General features: G+C 29.9%; 2 protein-coding genes across 4 annotated transcripts; one reads left to right on the top strand and one right to left on the bottom strand.

Moving 5' to 3' along the window:
- Positions 1–1,991: 1,991 nt before the first annotated feature.
- On the bottom strand, positions 1,992–2,897 carry LOC100244461 (thaumatin-like protein). The gene has a single exon (XM_010662912.3). It carries the CDS (start codon positions 2,841–2,843, stop codon positions 2,166–2,168), a length of 678 nt encoding a protein of 225 aa, XP_010661214.1. The 5' UTR covers positions 2,844–2,897; the 3' UTR covers positions 1,992–2,165.
- A 10,236-nt stretch (positions 2,898–13,133) lies between these two features.
- LOC100263258 (uncharacterized) lies at positions 13,134–20,874 on the top strand. 3 transcript variants are annotated; one of them, XM_010662907.3, is made up of 9 exons: positions 13,136–13,495; positions 13,588–13,745; positions 16,071–16,125; positions 16,457–16,514; positions 16,684–16,778; positions 16,859–16,962; positions 17,512–17,640; positions 18,240–19,465; positions 20,337–20,874. In XM_010662907.3, exons 2-8 carry the CDS (start codon positions 13,621–13,623, stop codon positions 19,453–19,455), a joined length of 1,782 nt encoding a protein of 593 aa, XP_010661209.1. In that variant the 5' UTR covers positions 13,136–13,495; positions 13,588–13,620; the 3' UTR covers positions 19,456–19,465; positions 20,337–20,874. The 3 variants fall into 3 exon arrangements, with proteins under 3 accessions (XP_059599147.1, XP_010661209.1, XP_010661205.1); XM_010662903.3 differs by having other exon boundaries at positions 13,140–13,495; positions 18,240–19,456; XM_059743164.1 differs by lacking the exon at positions 20,337–20,874 and having other exon boundaries at positions 13,134–13,495; positions 18,240–20,011.
- Positions 20,875–21,364: the final 490 nt, after the last annotated feature.

Here is a 21,364-nt window from a genome sequence, read left to right as displayed (position 1 = left end):
ACTAATCTTTTAGTCTAAATTCAATTTTTACATATATATCTTTTCCAAAGAATTTGGAACGGTTTTCTTCTTATTTTGGTTTTTCTTTTAAAAAAAACTAAAATAAAGAGGAACTTCAACTGTTTTTTTCTTTTTTCAAAAATCAAATTTTCACTGATAAATCCGATGAGGATGCACACAAAAAATGCACCTCTAGAACTAGTGTCATTGAAGATATAAAGGTGAACAGTCAATTGATTATACAATTCAATGCACACAACTTTGGTGGGGCATTGCTAGTGAGCAAGGAGGAAAATATCCTGATATTATACAATTCAATGCACGCAACTTTGGTGGGACATTGCTAATAAGGAGGAAAATATTGCGATATATCGTGTATCGGAAAGGGTCAACACGGTTCGACGATATTTTCGGCAATACTTCTCCAGAAACCCAAAAAATCGATGATATCTCATCGATATATCGCATTTGTACCCCAAACCAAAAGGTTTGAGGTTCAAACCACTAACCATCTGGGCAAACTCACCTTTATTATATCATATGCATTATACATATATATATATATATATATAGTTAAACTCATTATCTAAAGAAAATATTAAAAGAATATTTTAAAGAGCAAATTAATTATAATTATTTGATAATTAAATACAAAAATTTATTTTAATTAATTACCAAAAATATAAAAATTATATAATTTTCTTCATAATGTTTTTAATATCATTAATAATTAATTAAATATTTAAAAATTATACATATATCATAACTTATTTTATATTGTTTAATACAATTGAATTAAATGGATCATAATTTTAATATTAATATATATTTTAAAATTAGATATATTACAATCAAATATCATAATATTATGTAATTTAATAATAAATGTACATTTATAAAATTCATATTTTTATCGATCCATACGATATTATACATATATCAAATTATTTAATAAAACAACTTAAAAATAGCAATATACTTTTAATTACATTTTTATGAATTTTTTTTATATTTTTATAAATTTTAATTAATTTTAGATTTATCGATATTATTTTTCAAAATATCCGTCGATATATCCGTGAGATCGAAGTACCGATATATACGTGATTACCGATATTTTCATCTTTGCTAGTAAGTTTAGTGCTCTTAGTGTGTAGGATGGTCGTAGATCAGATGTGCAGCAAGGCCAAACAGCACCATTACTGCTCTGAGTATATGATGGTCGTAGATAGATGTGCAGCAAGGCCAGACAGCACCATTACGAATAACTCAAGCTCGTCCTATCCACTTCAGTTCAATGAAATCATGAAGGCTACATTGAAGATGCAAGCAGATTTGAAAGCCAAAAATAATCCTACCCACGTGCTATGCAGGGAATCAAGCAAAAGACATTAAATATTATCAAAATTATGTACTATGAAATACAAAATAGAAAATCTACATAATTATATATATTAAATAGGGACAGAAAAAGAAAAGAAAAAAAAAAGGCAAACTCTTTAGGGTGAATTCAGCACTTAAACCAGAAAAGATTTGAAATCACAAAATCTTTAATATAACAATCGAAAGGAGATGCTTTTGACGAAAAATTTTAAAATTTGAAAATATTAAATTTTTTTCTTTTCCTATATATTTCCATGTAAATGGATATAATTGAAAGTGGGTGGGGAAACTCCAAACTCTCCATTAACAGCCGCCTACCCATCGTGTCTTCCACCACATGGAAAATTGATTTGGGAGTGAGGTCAGTCAGCAAAGCTATGCTCCCAGTCAAACCTTTTCTTTTTTTTTTTTCTTCCTTGAAACCTCCATTCCAGTGGTCTAAAGACTCTAAATTAACCATTGGTAATGATTTCCTAATAATTTTAGGAAGTGTTGCTACTTTTTTTAATATTTAAAATTTTTTATTTTTTAAATATTAAAAAGACTAAAAATATTTCCTATAATAACGATAAAATACTTTCTTAATGAAATGCATAAAGTCCCAAAGATTCATAAAAACATCCATTTATTCTACTAGCGTAGAAAAGTTGTTGCATGAGCACATTCAGTACACATACATGTGCTCAAATTTATTCCTTAGACTTTTGCATCTCAACATGGACTCAAAAGCACCCTAGTAGTTTAGACTGGCGAATACATGCATACTATAGTTAATAGAGGCTTTATGGGCAGAAGATAACTTCATAGTTGGTACCACCAGGGCATGTAAAGGTGCTGGTTTGATCATCCTTAGGGTAGCTGTAAGCATCAGGGCACCTAGTCTTGAAATACCTTGAGTAATCTGTCGGGCCACAGCTCCCGGAATTGCAACAGTACTCATTGGTCTTGAAAACGGTGCATGGGTTATTGCAGCCACCCTGAGTTTGGAGCGGACTGGGGCACTGTCCCACGATGTCGGCCGTGCACCGTATCCCACGGGTGCACCCATTGGAGGTAGGGTTAAAGGCCATAGGCACATTAAACCCATCGACCAAGGATATATCAAAGAAGTCCAGGTTGTTGAACTGGTTAAGTGCGAATTCAGCCAAGGTGTTGGGGGGTGCACCATAGGCTGTGCATTGGAGGACGCCACCGCAGTCCCCGGTCTGGCACCTCCCACGCCCAGCCCCATCGAAGCTGCAGCCGGTCCGGGCCCAAATACGGGCTCCAGTTGTGCCAGGGTTCACAGTCAGGCTCCAGGACTGTCCCCGGTCGAGGCGCCTACCCCCACCCGGCACAGCTGCTGCCCAAACTGTGTAGGAGCAATGGTTTTGGATATTGAAAATGGCTGCATGGGCGGAGGTGAAGAAGAGGGTGGCGAGAAGGAAGGAGGAAATGGAGAGGCTTTTGAAAAGGCCCATTTTGAGGAAGACAGGCTTTGTAGTGGTGATGGTGGTTTATGAGAAAATGGGTAGGGGTTTATATAGGGTGGGGGCGGCGGAGAAGTGGGAAACAGCTTTTATTAAATTCCAAGGAATGGCGTCATATATCTTTGTGCCCTCGTGCTTGACGTCATTCCATAGACGCAAGCAAGTCAGCTAACGGGGCTGCACAGGGCATACGGGCGGTCGTGTCAGGCCCAATGGGCTAAGGAATGCACCTTGAAGCCCACTGTTTCTAGATGGATTCATGGATGAAGACCGAACTAATCAACTATTCAAGAATTCCCATCCTTTCATTCCACGTACGCGATAACCCGGGAAAAGTGGGATTTTACTCCGAAAATATACGGGAAAAAGAACGTTTTATCTTTGTGCATGCAATTTTTCATATATCGGATAATTATTTTTTAAAATGATTCTTTTATTTTATAATATTAAATACAATTATAAAAAATTTAATTTATTATTTGAAGTTAATAAAAGTATATACATTATAATTTTTTTATTATATAATATAAGATATAAATTATTGTGAATTTTTTTTAATATCCTCAAGTAATAAATAAAATTATTTTTAATCCTTTAATTAATAATAATTTCATATTTTGTATTATATAAATCACCTCATCTTCTTATATTTTTTAATAAAATTGATTAGAAAATTATTTTAAAAATTAAAAATTAAATTAAAACTAAAAAAGAAAGTAAAAAAGTAAAAAATAAAATATTGTTTTTCACTTCTCATAAAATACACTAGTCCAAAAAATTGATACCTAAAAAGAACTAAAATCCAATGTAAGTCAATATTTTATTTTTAAAATTTTTAATTTTTTTTGTTTTATTTATATTTAAATTTTAATTATTTTATTTTAAATTTTTAAAAAATTTTATTTTTTTGTTGTTCAATATTTCTAAGATGTTTGTTTCTAGAGGAAAAAAAAATCTCAATTGAATTATGTATGTCACTTTTCAAAAATCAGAGGTGATTTAATTTTTATTTGATCTGTAAATATTTTAAAAAAAAACTTGTTTATAAGAATAAATTTGAAAAAAAAAATAGTTTATTTAAATCATTCAATGACAGGCAAATAAATTTTTGTAGCATTAAAACTATTTTTCGTATGGTTTTTCCACATCCTATGGGGAACAAACTCTATGCAATGTCGTTTTCGAGTGGAAGAATAATGGGCTTGGCCCACGAGCCCAGGATACAATTTCTCCGGAACTTTATTGGGTCGGTAATTGGGCTTTAGAAGGCTAATAGAACTTTTGCCCTTTTTTATCTTCTTTTTTTTTTTTCTTTAATTGAAAAATGGGACAAGATCAATGTTTTCACAACCGGATTTTGTTTACCAATAAATTATTGCCCCATGGGTCTCCATCGATAGGTTGGTGATTGGATGTTGTCGATGATGATATAAATATATAATTAATATTTTATTAAAATTATAATAATTTTATAAAAATTTAAAATATACACAAAAGTTTAAAAGAACTACAAAATAAAATAATATTTAGGTTTGGAAAAAAACAAAATAGAAAGGAAAATTAAGAATAAATAAAAAACAAAAATATAAGAAAAATCATTTTTAGTATTTTTTTTTTCTTTCCTTATCAATTTCCTACAATGTAACATGGCATAATTTTTTTCCCCTTTCAAGAATAAATAATTTTAAAATATAAAAGTATCTAAATAATTTTTATTATTTTTTATTTCTCTTTATATTTTTCATTGTAAATCAAATGACAAATTCTTTCCAACTTTTTTATTTCCCATTTCCTAGTATTTTTCATTAACCAAAGGTTGGTTGGTGAAAATTTTGAAAGAAAAAATTGAATGTAGAAGGAAAGGAAAAGTGATGAAAAATAAAAAATAGGTTTAAAGTTAACAAATTATTTTTGCATCTTTTTATAAACTCATTCGACCTTTTTTGCTTCCTTTTCTATATAAAGATTTAATAATTTGAAAATAAATAAGTTTTACTCATTTCAATTTTCTTTGTATTTTTTTTGTTAAATCAAACATGAAGACTATGTTTAATTCTTATAAAATTTGAGGGAAAATACAATGGGAAAAAAATATAGAGGAAAAGTAAATAGAAGGAAAAAATAAATGAAAATAAAAAATATATTTAAATTCAATAAATTATTTTTATATGCTCTTTGAATTCATTTCACTTATTTTTTTTCATTATATACATATTAATTAAGTTTAAAATACAAGAATTTCAAATTAATTTTAATTACATTTGATTTTCTCTCATATATTTCACAGTGAAACCAAACATGAAAAAAAAAAAAACAATTCCTTAAGTTTTTTTCTTTCCTCCATGATTTTTGAGAACAAAATATAGCTAAAAAAATCATTTAGTGTAACATTTTTATTTTTATTTTTTTAGTACTTGGTAAGAATCAAACACAATCTTAAAATCAATAAATTATTTTTACACACTTTTTCAAGCTAATATTTCTTATTTTTCTTTGCATATTTAAATATTAAGGTTATATGTGGTTTCAAAAACTTTGAGTAAAAATAAAAGCCAAAGAAGAGGGAAAGAAAAACTAAAATAAAATAAAAAGTGAAAAAACTAAAAAATAAATTTAAAGTTAATAAATTATTTTTATGTGTTCTTTCATCCTCATATTACTTATTTTTCTTAATCAATATAAAGATTAAATAATTTGAAAATACATAAAATTTTATTTAATTTTAATTATATTTAATTTTGCTTCATATTTTTAATAATAAACCAAATATGAGAAAAATCATTTTTATTAATTTTTTTTCTTCTTTATTTTGTACTTTACTAAACCAAACATTAAGAACGACAATTTGTGTTGATAGATCACATTTGTATCATTTCAAAACTTAGGTACTTGGTTAAATAAGTCAATCCAAATGTAATGCAAATAATTATTGAGTTAATATAATGAATCTTGACGTATAAATTCAAGTCAAATTGATGTTTTACACATAGATCGACATGAATTAAACCCAAAAACAATTTTATTTAACCAAAATCAGCAAAAATCATGTCGAGTTTGAGTAATTAATAACTTATTTGTCATGGCAAATCCTAAACTAAGCAAGTGATTTTAAGTTATTGCTTACTTTTTCTTTTTCATTTTTCTTAATATTTCCATAATTCACCTAATGTGTATTTTTCTTTTTCATCTATTTACATAGACGAACATGATTAGTCATTTATTTATGACATTGATTATTTCCCTTTAATTGTTTGGTACATCGGAATAGGGAATGAAAATAATATTTTGTTTCCTTTCCTATTTTTAAATAGAATGGAATGAATTTGATGATTCCATTTCTAGCATTTGGATGAACTTAGGAATGCAAGATTGGAATGATTATTTGTTTCCATTCCAATGTTTGATAATAATAGGAATGGAAATGAAAAAGAAATAAATTTACAATAATATCCTTACATATAATTTAAAATATTTTTTTATTTTTACTTTTATTTTAAAAAAATAAATTTTGAGAGGTTTTTTGTTATTAAATAATAAGACTAAAAAATATATATATACTCAATAAATAAAAAATTAACCATAAAAAATCGTATAACCCTAATGCACAAATATTCAATTATTATTTTTATTAAAAATTTGAATAATTTGTCATGCTTAAGTAGTTATAAAATTATATTTTTCAAAAAAAATTATTTATTATAATATTTAAATTCTCAAAGCTAGCAAATGTTTTTTCTATTTTCAAAAAAGGAAATAAAAGAATTCAAATTTATTCTAATTTTCAACAAGTATCATATCCGATAAAATCCATAACCTTAAAAAATTTTAAATATTCGTTCTTTTATCAAAATTTTAAATAATTCAAATTTAGATTCCAAACATAAATTAATAAAAAAAATTAATAGATTTATAGAGAAGAAGAAACACATATAAAGAAGTAGAAGAAGAAAGAGAAAATAAGGTAAACCTGATCGAAGATGTAGAAGGGAGTTTTCAGAACCTAGATCCAACAATCAAAATGAACATCCAAAACTCTATAAATTAGAAATTGATTTTTTTTTTTTAAATATCGTGGAAGGTTTAATTGATTCAATTTGGAAGAATCACTTGTTGTAGAGAATTGAATGATGAGTGGGTCTCTAGCTTTGCAAAGAAGATAAGAAGTGGATGATGAATGAATCTCTACCTTTACAAAGAAGATAAACATCGGGTTTGAAGAACAAGATAAGAGGGTAAAATAGTAATTTAGGTTATTTTATATTATCAAATAGGTTTAATGAATCAGAATACCACCTACTTTTAATGAATGCAAATCTGACTCATAAGTTGGATTTGATTTCTGTCGGAACAAATTTTTATTTCATTTCCGCCTTCTTAACATTTATCCAAACATAGGAATAAGGGAGAAAAGGAATGAGATGTCTATTCCCACTCTCTATTCCCGAGCACCAAACACTCCCTTAAGTTCTAAATCATTCACAATGAATAGCCTTGTTTATGGGATTCTAAATATTGACTACTGATTGATGTTACCCATAGTGTGAACAATTAATACAGATCACATTTACAATTTGATTTTTTATTTTTTTTTTATAATTTTGGTTTCATTTGTTTATACTTTTATCTAACAATTTAGATTTCATATGATATTCTCGAATTATAAGTTCTATAGATATTGAATCGCTACCTAACATTTTCATCTTCTTTTTAAAATGCATTTGGTAATAATTTTAAAAAGTGTTTTTAATTTTTGTAAGACTTAAAATTTTTTATGTTTTAAGTACTAGAAAAATTAGAAATATTTCCCAAAATTACTATCAAACACACTCTTATTACTTTTATTATTTTTATTTTATTTTATTTAAAAAAAAATGTTAAATGCTTAAAACACTTTTGCCTTTAAGAATATCTATATCCATTGAACCCTACACCTAATCATACCTCTAACCTTAACTTTTTCCCATTCTCCTTTTGGTCTTTCTTCACCCGGATGAAAAAAAAAAAATAGAAAAATGATCACGGTGCTATTGTTGCCATGGCATTACAATGGTTACAATAGTGCATGGTGGTGTTATGATTGCGTAATTGTGACTCCATCTCTTTTTTATTCTTATATTTTTGTTCTTTTTTTTTTCAAAATTGAAAAAGTGATGGAAGAAGAAATATGGAAGGGGAATGAGGTAAGGGAAATAAAACGAAAGAAACTAGTGTGTGGGCTATGATTTAAGGGAAAGAGGCACTAAAAAAAATTTACTTTTCCCAATTGATAAACACTATCAGAATAAACATTTATCAACGGATAATCTTGATGCATGGTAGTCGGAGAAAGATGTGTTGGCAAAAAGTCTATCGATAGAAATTTTTCGTCACCAATAAATTTTTTTTAACGATGGACTATTCAATGGATTCGAACTATCACTATTACCAATAGATTAAGTTGGTTGAGAAATATAAAATAATAAAAGATTTTAGGCTATCATGAAATCTTGATTTCATTTTGTATTTATGTGGAGAACCTTGTTACACTCTTTGCTAGACCGATCCTTCTACTAATGATCAAGTCAACCATGAGTTTGATCAAAGGAAAAACAGATAGAGAGTGACTTTTTGTTCTTTTACCTTTTTATGCACAATCTTAGATCATTTTATAGACTTTTGGAGAATGAATTTAGTACTCCATTATTGAATTGAATATGGTGTCATTAAAGGGTTACTATTATGGTTTAGGAATGGCTTAACCATTTCACTATTTATAATTTTTTTAGGAAGTGCATGAGAAGCATAGTGGGGTTTTTATCATCACTATAATGATTAAAAATGATCAATTGACATTTAGTGAGTCATGATGATGGTGGGTCTAGTGACTACCCTTGATTGTTATGTTGTTTCTAGCTCTTCTAGACCAAGGCTATCTCAAGTTCTTGGAAGGATATGTCACAAATTCATTTCGTCCTTACATATTCCCCCAATTTTCTAGGGAATTAAATGAATGAGCAAGAAAATCAAAAGATGGATGATGTGTTTTTTTAGTGTAGGCTATCCATATGTTCTCAAGCATTGTGGGTTAGTAGTCAACCATCCCTAGTGCCTTATATAAAGACTTTTATTTGATTTTCTTTCATATTTTTTAAAATTTTGTCTTTCTTCTCCATTGCTCATTTTTTCTTTGTAAAAAGTATATGGTTGATTTGAGGTCATCATTGAGTGCTTCAAGACTCATTCCTTTGTGAAGTTTCATGTTTTTCTTTAGAAGGAAGAGCTTCAACCCCTTAAACCTAGGGAGTGCATAGTCCTAGTAGAACATTTGAGGGTTGGATAAGCCTTCCACTTGCACTACTAGTGCAACATTTCTCTTTTTTCATTAAAGCTCCCTTGCATTGTTTTAAGCCCAACATAGCCATTGCTCTAATGGCTATAACTATCATGAATATGACTCCTAATAATGAATTGGAGTTGGGGAACTATTATTTTTGTATCAAGTCAAGCATCATAGAACCACTACTTGGTATATTTGCCCTAGTTATAGGTCTTAGTGCTTAGTTTCTAGGATTCTAGAATTCACAAAGAAATGGTAGAACTAAAGTTTTTTGCTAGTTAGCAACGGAGTGGGAGGGGTAGTCAAATGTGCCATAGAGTGCTCCTCTAATGCCTATTGCAGAAGGTGAAGATGGTATGACAATTCCTAATCTCTTTTTAATTTTTTTTATTTCATATTATTATTATTTGTTAATTAATTATCTTATTCTTTGTAGAACTTAAGGGATACTAAATTGGACATCTATTGTGAGATTGTTGTTAAGGGTGCTTAGGATGGTCAACTTTAGGGCACCATGCTATTATTCTATGTTAGAGTCATCATTGTATAAAAAGGTAGGTACAACTCCATACTCTTGGGAGCATGTTCCAACAGGGGTCGTTCGTAAGGCCTCTATGGTTGATTATTGGATGCTCTCTCATAGTTTTGAAGACAATATAACATGAAATTCTATAAGGGGATTTCAACAGAAGACATTAACTCCCCATCCCTAATTTTTTAGAGGCATTAGGGATCCTTATGCCCATCCCTACAAAAAAAAGTCGTCTACTAGTGAAGACTCTTCCTAAAGAAGAAACCTAAGAAAGGTCTTAACATATACCTTTATTTTTTATCGGGAGAATTATCTTTTGGGGGTAGATGGACACCCAAATTAACAAAAGGTCCATATAACTCTTCAAATTGAATTGAAAGATATGAAATAGTAACGGACAAATATACCCTTTAAGAACACATATAAAATATTTTATAAAATTAAGTTAAATAATTTTTTTTTCAATAATTTTTTTTTCAAAAATACTAAATTAAATAAAAGTAGTTTTCAAAAATATTAAATTAAATAATTTTTTTTTCAAAAATATTAAATTAATTTTTTTTTCAAAAATATTAAATTAAATTAAAGTATTTAAAAAAAATATTAAATTAAATATTTTTTAAAATATTAAATTAAATAAATTTATTTTTAAAAAATATTAAATTAAATAAATTTATTTTTAAAAAATATTAAATTAAATAAATTTATTTTTAAAAAATATTAAATTAAATAAAAGTATTTTAAAAAATATTAAATTACATAAAAATATTTTTTTTAAATATTAAATTAAATAAAAAATATTAAATTAAATAATAGTATTTTTTAAAAATATTAATTTTTTTTCTCAAAATCAATAAAGGACATTTTTGAAAATACTGAATGATGATATCCTTCAACTCAATTTCCATACTTTTATTGGGTCTTGGACTTAATTTAAAGAGTTACATGAACCTTTTGTTAATTTGGGAGCCCATCTACCCCAAAACATAATTCTCTCTTTTTTATTTCATATATTATATCAGGGAATAAAATGTGGAAAAAAAAATTACCTTCTTTCTGGTTTTTAGAAAATTTTAGTAAAAGTACCAAAGAAAGAAAATAGAGAAAAAAATAAAAAATGAATTTAAAGTTAATAAATTATGTTTAAATATATCTTTATTTATATAAAAATTAAATAATTTAAAAATATATAAATTTTTAATATTTTTTTAATTATATTTAATTTTCTTTTGTGTGAGATAGTTATTTTCCTTAATTTTTTTTTCTTCTCAATTTTTTTTTATAACTAAAAATATTCTTAAAGTTATAAATTATTGTTTACACACTTTTTTTTTAACTCATTTCACCTATTGTTCTTCTATATTAAATAATTTTAAAATATATAAAATTTTAATTTTATTTATTTATTTATTTTTCGTATTTTCCTTAATAAGCTAAACAAAAAAATCAATGGACTTCACATTTGAAAAATGTTTTTCTTTTATATTTTTTAAAATTACATAGCAAATTTTGAAATAATAATAATAAATTAATTTTTTAATTTCCAAAATATTAAAATGGAAAATCCACATTCATTGATAACCCATGTCCAATATTGATGTGTTTTCCCATGAATATTGAAAAATATTCCAATTGTTAAACATGTTTTTGTTTTCTATGTTTTGAAAATAAAAAATAAGACTAAAAATAATGGAAGGTCGTCCATTGTTTTATCTTTAAACGAAACATAATAACCAAATGATACCTTTATTAGTATTAAAATATTTCCAAAATGACTCTTGCCTTTTTGCCCTTTTCATTTTCTCATTAAACTTTAGTCACCCCAAAAAGTCAATAAATTCACGTCCTTGTTCCTTTCTTTTTTATGTTTTTATTTTAATTTTCTCTTTTATTGTTAATAATTTACAAACGACATTTTGAAAATTTATTTCCTTTTTCAAATCCGTGACTTATCTTACACTGTTAAATCCTTACTAACACTCAAAAAGCAAAATTACGTTAATGTTATGTTTGATTTCTTACGTTAATGTTATGTTTGATTTCTAAGAAATTTAGGATTCATTGGTCATATTTTCTAAAACTTGTTTATAAATTAACTCATGTTTTCCTTTTTCATTTTAAAAATAGGTGAAAAAAATATTTTCTATTTCACTTTATTTTTAAAAATTATTTCCAAAGAATAATGGTAGAACAATGTTGAAAAAAAAATAAAAATAGGTTTATGTTTTTTTTTTTTAAAAAAAAAGACATTTTTAAATTAAATAGCTAAACAAGCTTTTGGAAACATAAAAAGAAAAATTAAAAAGGAATAGAAAACAAAAAATTTAAAAATATAAATTATTTTTATTTACTATTTTAAGCTTATTTTTTTATTTGATTTCCTTAATATGAAATTCAATAATTAAAAAGGTATACATTTGAACATATTTTATTTTAAAATTTTTACATAGTAAAATTACACATGATTTTTTTAAAATATTATTTTTATTTAAAAATAAACTTAAAAAATAGAAGGTGTTACAACATTGATGGTATTTATTTGGGAAAAGTTGGTTTTAATTCACTGATATGAAAATATATAGAAAAAAACCTCAAAATTTTTAAATCAATATAATCTTCATTTATTTAAAAATAATTTGAAATACATACATAAGTCATTCAATTATTCTCCAAAATGTTCATTTGACTTGTCATGTCATCAATATCAATTGACAACTAGACTCGTATATATTTTTCATTTATTATTATTATTATTATTTGAGATTATTTTTTTATCTAGAAACAAACAGCCCACTGAAGAGTGTGAATATTAAAAGTAGGGAAACTTATTGTAAATGGGTTTGAGTTTTGTTGAAAATAAGACTTATGGTTTTTTCCACGGTCTCTTTAAATATTTTTTTTTTCATTACGCCGATGCCATTTTTCCTATGGAATGCTTGTTGATGAAGATAAGAAAAAAAAAAAAAAAACTACTTACTTGGAGAGTGAATAAATATTTAAAAGGAAGAGAAATACATGTGAAAGAGTGTAATTGTTAAATGATGTTGATGATATGACAAGTCAAATAGATGTTTCCGGAGAATAATTAGATGATTCGTTAAAAAATGCATATATTTTAAATTATTTTTAAATATATGAAAATGATATTAATTTTAAAATTTTGAGGTTTTTTTTTTATATATATTTTCATATTAGTGAATCAAAACACAATTTTTCTTATTTATTTATTTATTGGAATAATTTGATTCAAATTTGAATATAAATATTATTTATATTTACACATAAAGGTTAAATTAAAATTATTAAAATTCAACTCTAAAAATAAATGGCACTGAAGTTTATTATAAGGCAGCGGGCAGAAAAAACAAACTTCGCCGGAAAAGAAAGAAATTGTAACGGTATAATAAACGGCGTAAAAAGACGACCGTGACCGTCTCTTCTCTTCTCATTGCTTCCAAAGAAAGCTTTTGTGTGTGAGCCGTTTAAATCAAAACGCAACAAGCCAGTTTCTCTTTCTCTCTCTCTCCTCACTTTCCCGCTACTTCGTGTCGATCCGAATGTCTCTACACCTCTTCAAACCCTAATTCTTTAATCCAAAAAAAGAAAGACAAAGTTTTTTTCTCTGTTCAGTTTCACTTTCTTATGAATACCAAACACTTGTCGCTACTCATTTCTTTGGCGGTTACATAGGCTTGACAATTCATTGAGATAAGCCCTAGAAACTGCTTTCGTTAAGTGGTGTTTGGGTGCTCAGAAACTGCGGGAAACGAAGGAAGGCTTGAAGTTTTCTAACGGGTATTGAAATTGGGATGGATTTCGTGAGTGATTTTGGGATTTGACTTGGTTTCGTTTGTTCTGACTTCTGCTCCGTTTTTTTATTTTTGCAGGACTGATTCGGAGGAGAGGTGGTGATCGCGATCATGTCGGGAGTTAAGGAGGAGGACTGTAATGTGGATTTGAATAAGGAAGCTGAGTTCGTTTCCAATTCTTCGGTTTCTGAGAGCAGTTCTGATACCGCTGCTCTGAGATCGGCCTCTGCTCAGAAGTATGCCATCTTGATCATATTTGCTTTCTTGTATTGTCAATTGTTATAATATAGAGGTTTCTGTGTTCTCTTAGTTCTGTTTGATGTGATAAATTGCTGGTTTATACCATTTTGATCTGCCTGGGTTCACAATTTAAGTTTCTGTCTGTCAGGCCTTAGTGAAAATGTTTAAGCTTCTTGATTGATAATTTAAAATTTTAAAGGGCTTGTGTTTGTAGATGTTAAAATTTTCTGTTAGCTATTTAGTATAAACCTCACTGATCCGGGCTCTGAACTGGCTATGTGAAGATACATCTATATTCCATATCAAATTTATAATAGGATGTTCTGGAGTATCAGAATATTGATTCGAGCAGTTATCACTTTGTACTTCAACTTCTCTGTACTTGATTCAGCTCAACGAATACCTGGAGGGCCTGTTTGGGAAATTGAAAACTAGCCAGGGGTGGTAATCTTACCGGTTTTAGGATTTGTTATGTTTGGTTACGTTATTACAACTATATTTCATGCAGTTGTTAAGTTTTCTTCCTAAAGTATACTGGAAAAAATAAAATAAAACTGAAAGTTAACTAACCTAGTTTATAGCATTTTGATCTGCCTTGGATCGCAGTTTAACTTACAGTCTGTCAGGCCTTATTGAAAATGTTTAAGCTTTTTGATTGATAATTTAAAATTTTAAAAGGCTTATGTTTGTAGATGATAAATTTGTTATTGGCTATTTAGTATAAACCTCACTCATCCTGGCTCTGAAGTGGCTATGTAAAGATATGCATTTAGTTTTGATATCAAATTTATAATAGAATGTTCTGGAGTATCAGAATATTGATACAGGTAGTTATTTCCGTTCGCTTAACTTCGTTGTACTTGATTCAGCTCAATGAATACCTGTAGGGGCTGTTTGGGAAATTGAAAAGCCAGCCACGTGGGTGTAATCTTACCGTTTTTAAGATTCGTTATGTTTGGTTACGTCATCACAACTTCATTGCATGCAGTGGTTGAATTTTCTTACTAAAGTGTACAGGAAAAACAAAATAAAACCAAAAGTTAACTAACCTAATTTATAGCATTTTGATCTGCCTTGATTCCCAATTTAAGTTACAGTCTATCAGGCCTTATTGAAAATGTTTAAGCTTTTTGATTGATAATTAAAATTTTAAAGGGCCTGTGTTTGTAGATGATAAATTTGCTGTTGGCTATTTAGTATAAACCTCACTCATCCAGGGTGGCTATGTGAAGATATTTATTTAGATTTCATATCAAATTTATAATAGAATGTTCTGGAGTATCAGAATATTGATTCAGGTAGTTATCCACTTTTTGCTAACTTCATTGTACTTGATCCAGCCCAATGAATACCTGTAGGGGCTGTTTGGGAAATTGAAACCCAGCCTCGTGGGTGGTAATCTTACCAGTTCTAAGATTTGTTATGTTTGGTTACGTCATCACAACTTCATTGCATGCAGTGGTTAAATTTTCTTCCTAAACTGTACTGGAAAAACAAAATAAAACCAAAAGTTAACTAACCTAGTTTATAGCATTTTGATCTGCCTTGATTCCCAATTTAAGTTACAGTTTATCGGTTAAGCTTTTTGATTGATAAGTTAAAATTTTAAAGGGCCTGTGTTAGTAGATGATAAATTTGCCGTTGGCTATTCAGTATAAACCTCATCCAGGCTCACTGGTTATGTGAAGATATACATTAAATTTGTAATAGAATGTTCTGGAGTATCAGAATATTGATTCAGGTAGTTATCGCTTTTGGATTAACTTCATTTTACTTGATTAAGCTCAATGAATACCTGTAGGGGATGTTTGGGAAATTGAAAACCCAACCACGTGAGGGGGTGATCTTACTGGTTTTAATATTTGTTATGTTTGGTTAAGTCATTACGACTTCATTGTGTGCGGTGGTTAAATTTTCTTCCAAAGTGTACTGGAAAAAATAAAATAAAACCTAAAGTTAACTAACCTTGCTTATTTAAGCTCAGCTACAGTTCAAATCAGGAGAGCCCACTTATCAAAATATGAAAATTTGGGCTCATTCCCTTTCTAAAAAACATAGGCATGTTTAAAACTATAGGCCATATTCATGTCTTATTTCAGTCTTTTCTTCTGGTCTTCTTCTTCAGTAGCACATTTAAGTTGTTTCAAGTCACCCTTATTGGTATAGATGATGGCGTTTTTTGCACTGTCAACCAATCTTTGATGATTTCCCTCCCCTGATTGCTGCTTGATATGGCTTACAAAAGATTCTTTTCTTTGGTGGGCAACTTTCTTTTTCCTGCATAGAACTGTGATAACTGTGATATGGGCTATTTTCTGTAGGAGGATAACTGGTCCGACCAGACGATCAACAAAGGGAGGATGGACAGAGGAAGAGGTTAGTCACTGAAGTTTCTGCTTTGGTCAGCTTATATAGTTTGCATAAGTGGGGAAGTAGATGAGCAGCAGATTCAAATTGGCCAGCTTACTGTTTCTCATAAAGTTTCTTGAAATAAATTTTCATTTTTAGAGTATTCAGAGTGTAGGAAATAAGAAGAAAAACAAAAATGGAAGAATACAATAAGTTCGAAATTGAGAAATTACTGCCTACATCTTTTCTAGATTTAATTGTTTTCTTTCTTGTTATCTTGAATTTGCACCGCTGAAGCTTTCTAACCTCAGTAAGCACATCATAACTTACTTTTTGGTTTTCCTTAAATGATGGACAGGACAATCTTTTAACTACTGTTGTGAAAAACTTCAATGGAAGAAATTGGAAGAAAATAGGTGAGCATGGCATTTTCTATTGCAGTAGAATGTTTGATTAATTTTTTTTTATTGTTCCACCAGTTTGTGTAATAATTGGATAAAACATACCAAGAAATTGGGTAAAAATGCCATACTACTCATTGCCTTTCTCAGTGTTGTTGATTTGATTTCTTTTGAATTTATACAGCTGAGTATCTTCATGGACGGACAGATATCCAGTGCTTGCATCGCTGGCAGAAGGTTCTAAATCCTGAACTTGTCAAAGGACCTTGGACGAAGGAGGTAAAAACAAACCTTACTGCTTGTTGTGTTCTCGAAGATTATGATACCATTAAATGTGATTGTGGCTTGTTTACTTTCAGGAGGATGACTGCATTGTTGAGTCAGTTAAAAAGTATGGTTGTAAGAGATGGTCTATGATTGCAAAGGCCTTACCAGGCCGCATAGGCAAGCAATGCCGAGAAAGGTATGTAAAATCTAGTTAAGGCACCAACGTTATGGCATTCTATGTACATTCTTCTTTCTTGTTATTAACAATGTCGACTTCTGAGACCTTCCTGAGTTCTCATTAAGGGTATTTTGACATGCTTTAAGAAGTGTGATTGTTTTTGTAGTTTCTTATGTTTTTGCTTGCTCCAATTTTGGGAACTCTTTATCATGTAAATGCATTACAACAGCTAGGAAGGAATACCCTTTTCACTATTGACCTTTTGGTTTTGTATATCATCTGCTTGGAGATCTATGTTGGTGATTTATGCTGATGGTATTCTCTATTGCATATGTATAATGATTATATATTACCAAAGCCGTCCAGTTGTCTTAATTAGTGTGCAAAAGTATCACCTAAGTCACAAGCAAATAATTTAATTGGTTCTAAGCAGATGAATGTGCTTCAAGATCCATACATTCTAACATTTTCAGCATATTGTTGTGCCCCATCAATGTATTTGTTCTTATATAGAGTACATAGAGTACATTAATTCCAAAATTCTGAAGTCACAAATCGATTTTTCAGGTGGCACAACCATTTAGACCCAGCTATAAAGAAAGATGCATGGACCAAAGAAGAGGAGGCAATTCTTACGTACTATCATCAACTTTATGGGAACAAGTGGGCAGAAATAGCAAGGTTCCTGCCTGGAAGGTTTGAACTGAATCATTAATGATATATAGAAAGATCTTTATCACATTATCCCTGCAATAAAAGAGGGAAATATTCAAATGTCTTTGACAAATAAAAAGTAACCCCAAAAAAATGCATTTTAGAGAACTCAAAATTACTTTGACTTCTATTTACATTTTGGATATTTGAGGCAAAAGGAAAAAAGAAAAAACCATTCTGCTCTATTTTGATCTAAAAGTGAAATTCATTAGGGGAGAGATTCTTCTGTTTGATTTAAAACCATGCATTAGGAGAGAGATACTGTACTTTGGATCTACAAAGCTCTACAGGGTAATATGAAGTTGTCTTTATCAACTTAAAGGCTAAATGGTTCTTTTGTAGGTATTTTTGAATCTAAATCAGATCATGGTTGCATTCTTTTTTTCAATCAAATCCTTTTGGCTAGGGCTTTTTCCCCCCTCAAAAAATGCAATTTCTGGGTGGAAGTACCTGATTTTTGTTTTGAATATGATTCTTTCATTCTTAAAAAAAAATAATTTAATGCATGTTCTCACTAGATAGAACAAATGAATTACTCCTGGATGTGGTATTATCTTTTCATATCTTTTTGAAAATGGCAGGAATGACAATGCAATAAAAAATCATTGGAATTGCTCAATAAAGAAGAAATCGGAGACCAAATTAGTTGCCCGTTCCACCTTGGATAAACATGGAGCTATCGTTCCTGATTCCCAAAATTGTGAAACAAATTCAAACAGCACGAAGGGCACAGCTGTCAAGCAGAATCACGGTGAAATAGTCTCTCTTCATCAGAAAGACGGGTCAGAGTATGCTGTTGGGACTTGTTTGACTGATTTGGTTCTTGGAAATGCTTATGGAGGAGAGAATTGTTTAGAACCAAAATCTGTTATCCCTTCAGGAGGGGATTTAAATCTGCCAAATGGATTTCAGTTTGATGGTAAAGATGCCACTGGTACTGCTGTTATTGGTGAACCATGCACAGACAATGACAATCATGCAAATATGTGTGAACCTTTGTCTATTCCCTTGGGTCTTCCTGGTTCTGTTAAAAAAAACTGTAATCCTTGTAATGCTCCTGAGGCTGTTGCTTCTCTCACTTCTAAGCGAAGACTGGAATCTCCTAAAAGGCCTTGGACTTATGATTTGAGTGTTACAGATTTGAGATTTAGTAGTGAAACAGGCGATTCCCTTTCTAGCCTCTCAGCATTTCGATTTGGTGATGATGATACCCAAGTTGGCAAGAAAAGCAAACTTAATTCAACACCTTTACAGTCAGAGCATATAAAGAATAGTTGGTTTTGTTATGAGCCAATACATTCGAAGGACTTGTTGGTTGCTTCAAAGAACGATTGTTTTCCAAGTACAGACAACCATACTAGGTATTCAAGCAGTCCATCGTGTGGTTTTACCACTCCCAAAGTTGCACAGAGTGTCTCTATTAACAGCAGGAGTCCAGAATCTATATTAAGGAGCTCAGCAATGAGTTTCAGAAATACTCCCTCTATTATAAGAAAGCGAACTTCCCGAAAATCTAGCAACAACTTTTCTGATTGCTCCACACCTGCACAAACAGTCCCATGTACTCAGAATGGTGAAGATATCAACAGCAGCAAAGCTTTTCCAAATGCAAAGCAGGGTTTGGTTGCTTCCCTCTGTAAACCCGAAGCTCCAGTTTCTGTGAAGACTCTGGGAAGATGCTTGGAATATGCGTTTGATATGGAATGGGATCCATCCAGAGTTAAATGTGGCACCTCAGTTTCTTCGACTGCAACTCCAGATGTTAATTTTAGTGCCAACAGAGTCTTGATACCTTAAGGTGATTTTGGTAAATATAATTCAATCCTTTTTTATTCTTTCCCTTTGCTCGGTTTGATTTCTGAATACTGAAGAAGAAGAAAAAACTTGGACATCACTGCCGCTCACACTCTTTTGCTTTTACATACTTCTTCAAATTTATCTTACTTATTTTTCATTTTTATATAATATTAAATAATTTGAAAATGAATAAGTTTTTAACTAATTTTAATTATATTTAATTTTATTTCATGTTTTCCATGATAAACCAAACATTAGAAATTCATTTTCTTTAACATTTTTTCTTTTCATTAATACTTTTTGGGAACCAAACCTTTTTACTATTAGTCTCTTTTCCATTTTTCTTTGCATTCAAATGAAAGCATAAATGCATTTATCAGTAACTACTGTGAAATGAACTCACGTATTGATGGATCCCATCTGGATGCTGAACCTACATGCGAAGTAGAGTGTTCTTCTGTAAATCATTTTTTACCCTTTGAGAAAAGAAAAATATTTGGCAAGAAAATTTTACTGTTGTACATATACTTGAGAATAGAAGAGCAGTTTCAATTCATAGTTGCCTACAATATGGAGAATCAATGGGTTAGTCAGGTCTGTTCAATCGGTTGTTATGCATGATAATTGTTTTTCTAAGCAATAAAAGCCTATGGAAATCATAATAGGATGAAATTAGGGGTTTATCTTTTGAAATGGAGCTGACTGAATTACCTTTTGGCATGATTGAATTTTCATTTGCTCTCTGAATGGAAGTTCTTATAGTTCTTGATATCTATGTATGCTTGAATGCATGAATTGAACTTTGCTTTTCCCCCATTCTTGAGCTGTGTGATCTTTTCAAAATTTATCCATTCTTCTCTCTTACCCTCCTTGTTTTGCAGATTATAAAATCAGCATTCTGATGCCATGGTCATTGACCATCTTGAAGAAGAGAACTGATCAGAATGAATTAGATGATAATGGAGAAGAGCCGTTCACATGTACAAAGTGAGATTTCACAGTTCCAACAGTGGAACTACTGGTGGGAACCAGTGCCAACTCTGATGGAAAGTAAAGACATTTTAATTTTTCCCTTTCATTGCTGGTTGGAGGCAAGTCCTGTGTCTCTGCTGGATTTAAATACAAAGGTCTCAGTGTTCTTCACTGGTTATATGAACCTTTTCATCTTCATCTCTTATTTTTCATTAGAAGACAGCAATTAAATTTCTCAAAAAAAAAAAGAAAAAAAAAGGAGGGACTGAAAACAGGCAAGGTTTGGAGAAATGTAATGGCCTCTACATCAAAAGGGGTTGCCTCCCCTTTGGTAAACAGGGGCTCGTTTAGGATTTAGTCAGTTAGTTTTCGAGCTTCGTTCAAATAATCCCTGATCATTTTCTGTACAAATGCTAATAAAGGGCAATTAGGTTCATTTTGAACTTGTATGATCTCTTTTTATTCTCTGCTATGAAGCTTTCAATATTCTTTTAAGCTAATTGAAAGGTTGAGATGGTAACAGTTATGAACGCAGCAGCAGCTATTGGTGCAGGTTTGCTTGAACACCAAACTAATCGTCAGGCATAATGGCACGTCAGTCCAACTTGGAAGTGGTCAATTTTTCTCTTCCAATTTGCTACGGAAAGTAAGATGCCTGAGGAGTTGCAGACGTGCACTCAAATTCCAAATTCCTTTTCTTGGATGATTCTCAGTTATCTTTAGAAAATCTTCCTCCACCATTTGCAGATCAGGAAGATCATTGCCAGATTTGGTGAAAATGTGATATTGGCTAAGGTTTATGATGATAACTAAATAAAGGGATTTTTGAAATTCCGAAGAATAATTCTTAAGAGTCTGTTTTACAATGTTTTTAGGAGAAAGGGTAGAAACACTTCCTAAAACATTGTCAAACATGCTCTTGAATATGCAAATTTAT

Source organism: Vitis vinifera, chromosome 2, assembly GCF_030704535.1.
Source record: "Vitis vinifera cultivar Pinot Noir 40024 chromosome 2, ASM3070453v1".
In the NCBI taxonomy this organism is placed as follows: domain Eukaryota; kingdom Viridiplantae; phylum Streptophyta; class Magnoliopsida; order Vitales; family Vitaceae; genus Vitis; species Vitis vinifera.
This window is presented reverse-complemented; position numbering and strand designations above follow the sequence as displayed.

What these genes read in the sequence shown, in the direction of transcription:
- LOC100244461 (XM_010662912.3), bottom strand. Translation starts at nt 2,843, where the DNA reads ATGGGCCTTTTCAAAAGCCTCTCCATTTCCTCCTTCCTTCTCGCCACC.
- LOC100263258 (XM_010662907.3), top strand. Translation starts at nt 13,621, where the DNA reads ATGTCGGGAGTTAAGGAGGAGGACTGTAATGTGGATTTGAATAAGGAA. An exon ending in AGATCGGCCTCTGCTCAGAA is followed by an intron (nt 13,746 to 16,070) that starts GTATGCCATCTT and finishes TATTTTCTGTAG; the next exon opens with GAGGATAACTGGTCCGACCA. An exon ending in AAGGACCTTGGACGAAGGAG is followed by an intron (nt 16,779 to 16,858) that starts GTAAAAACAAAC and finishes GTTTACTTTCAG; the next exon opens with GAGGATGACTGCATTGTTGA.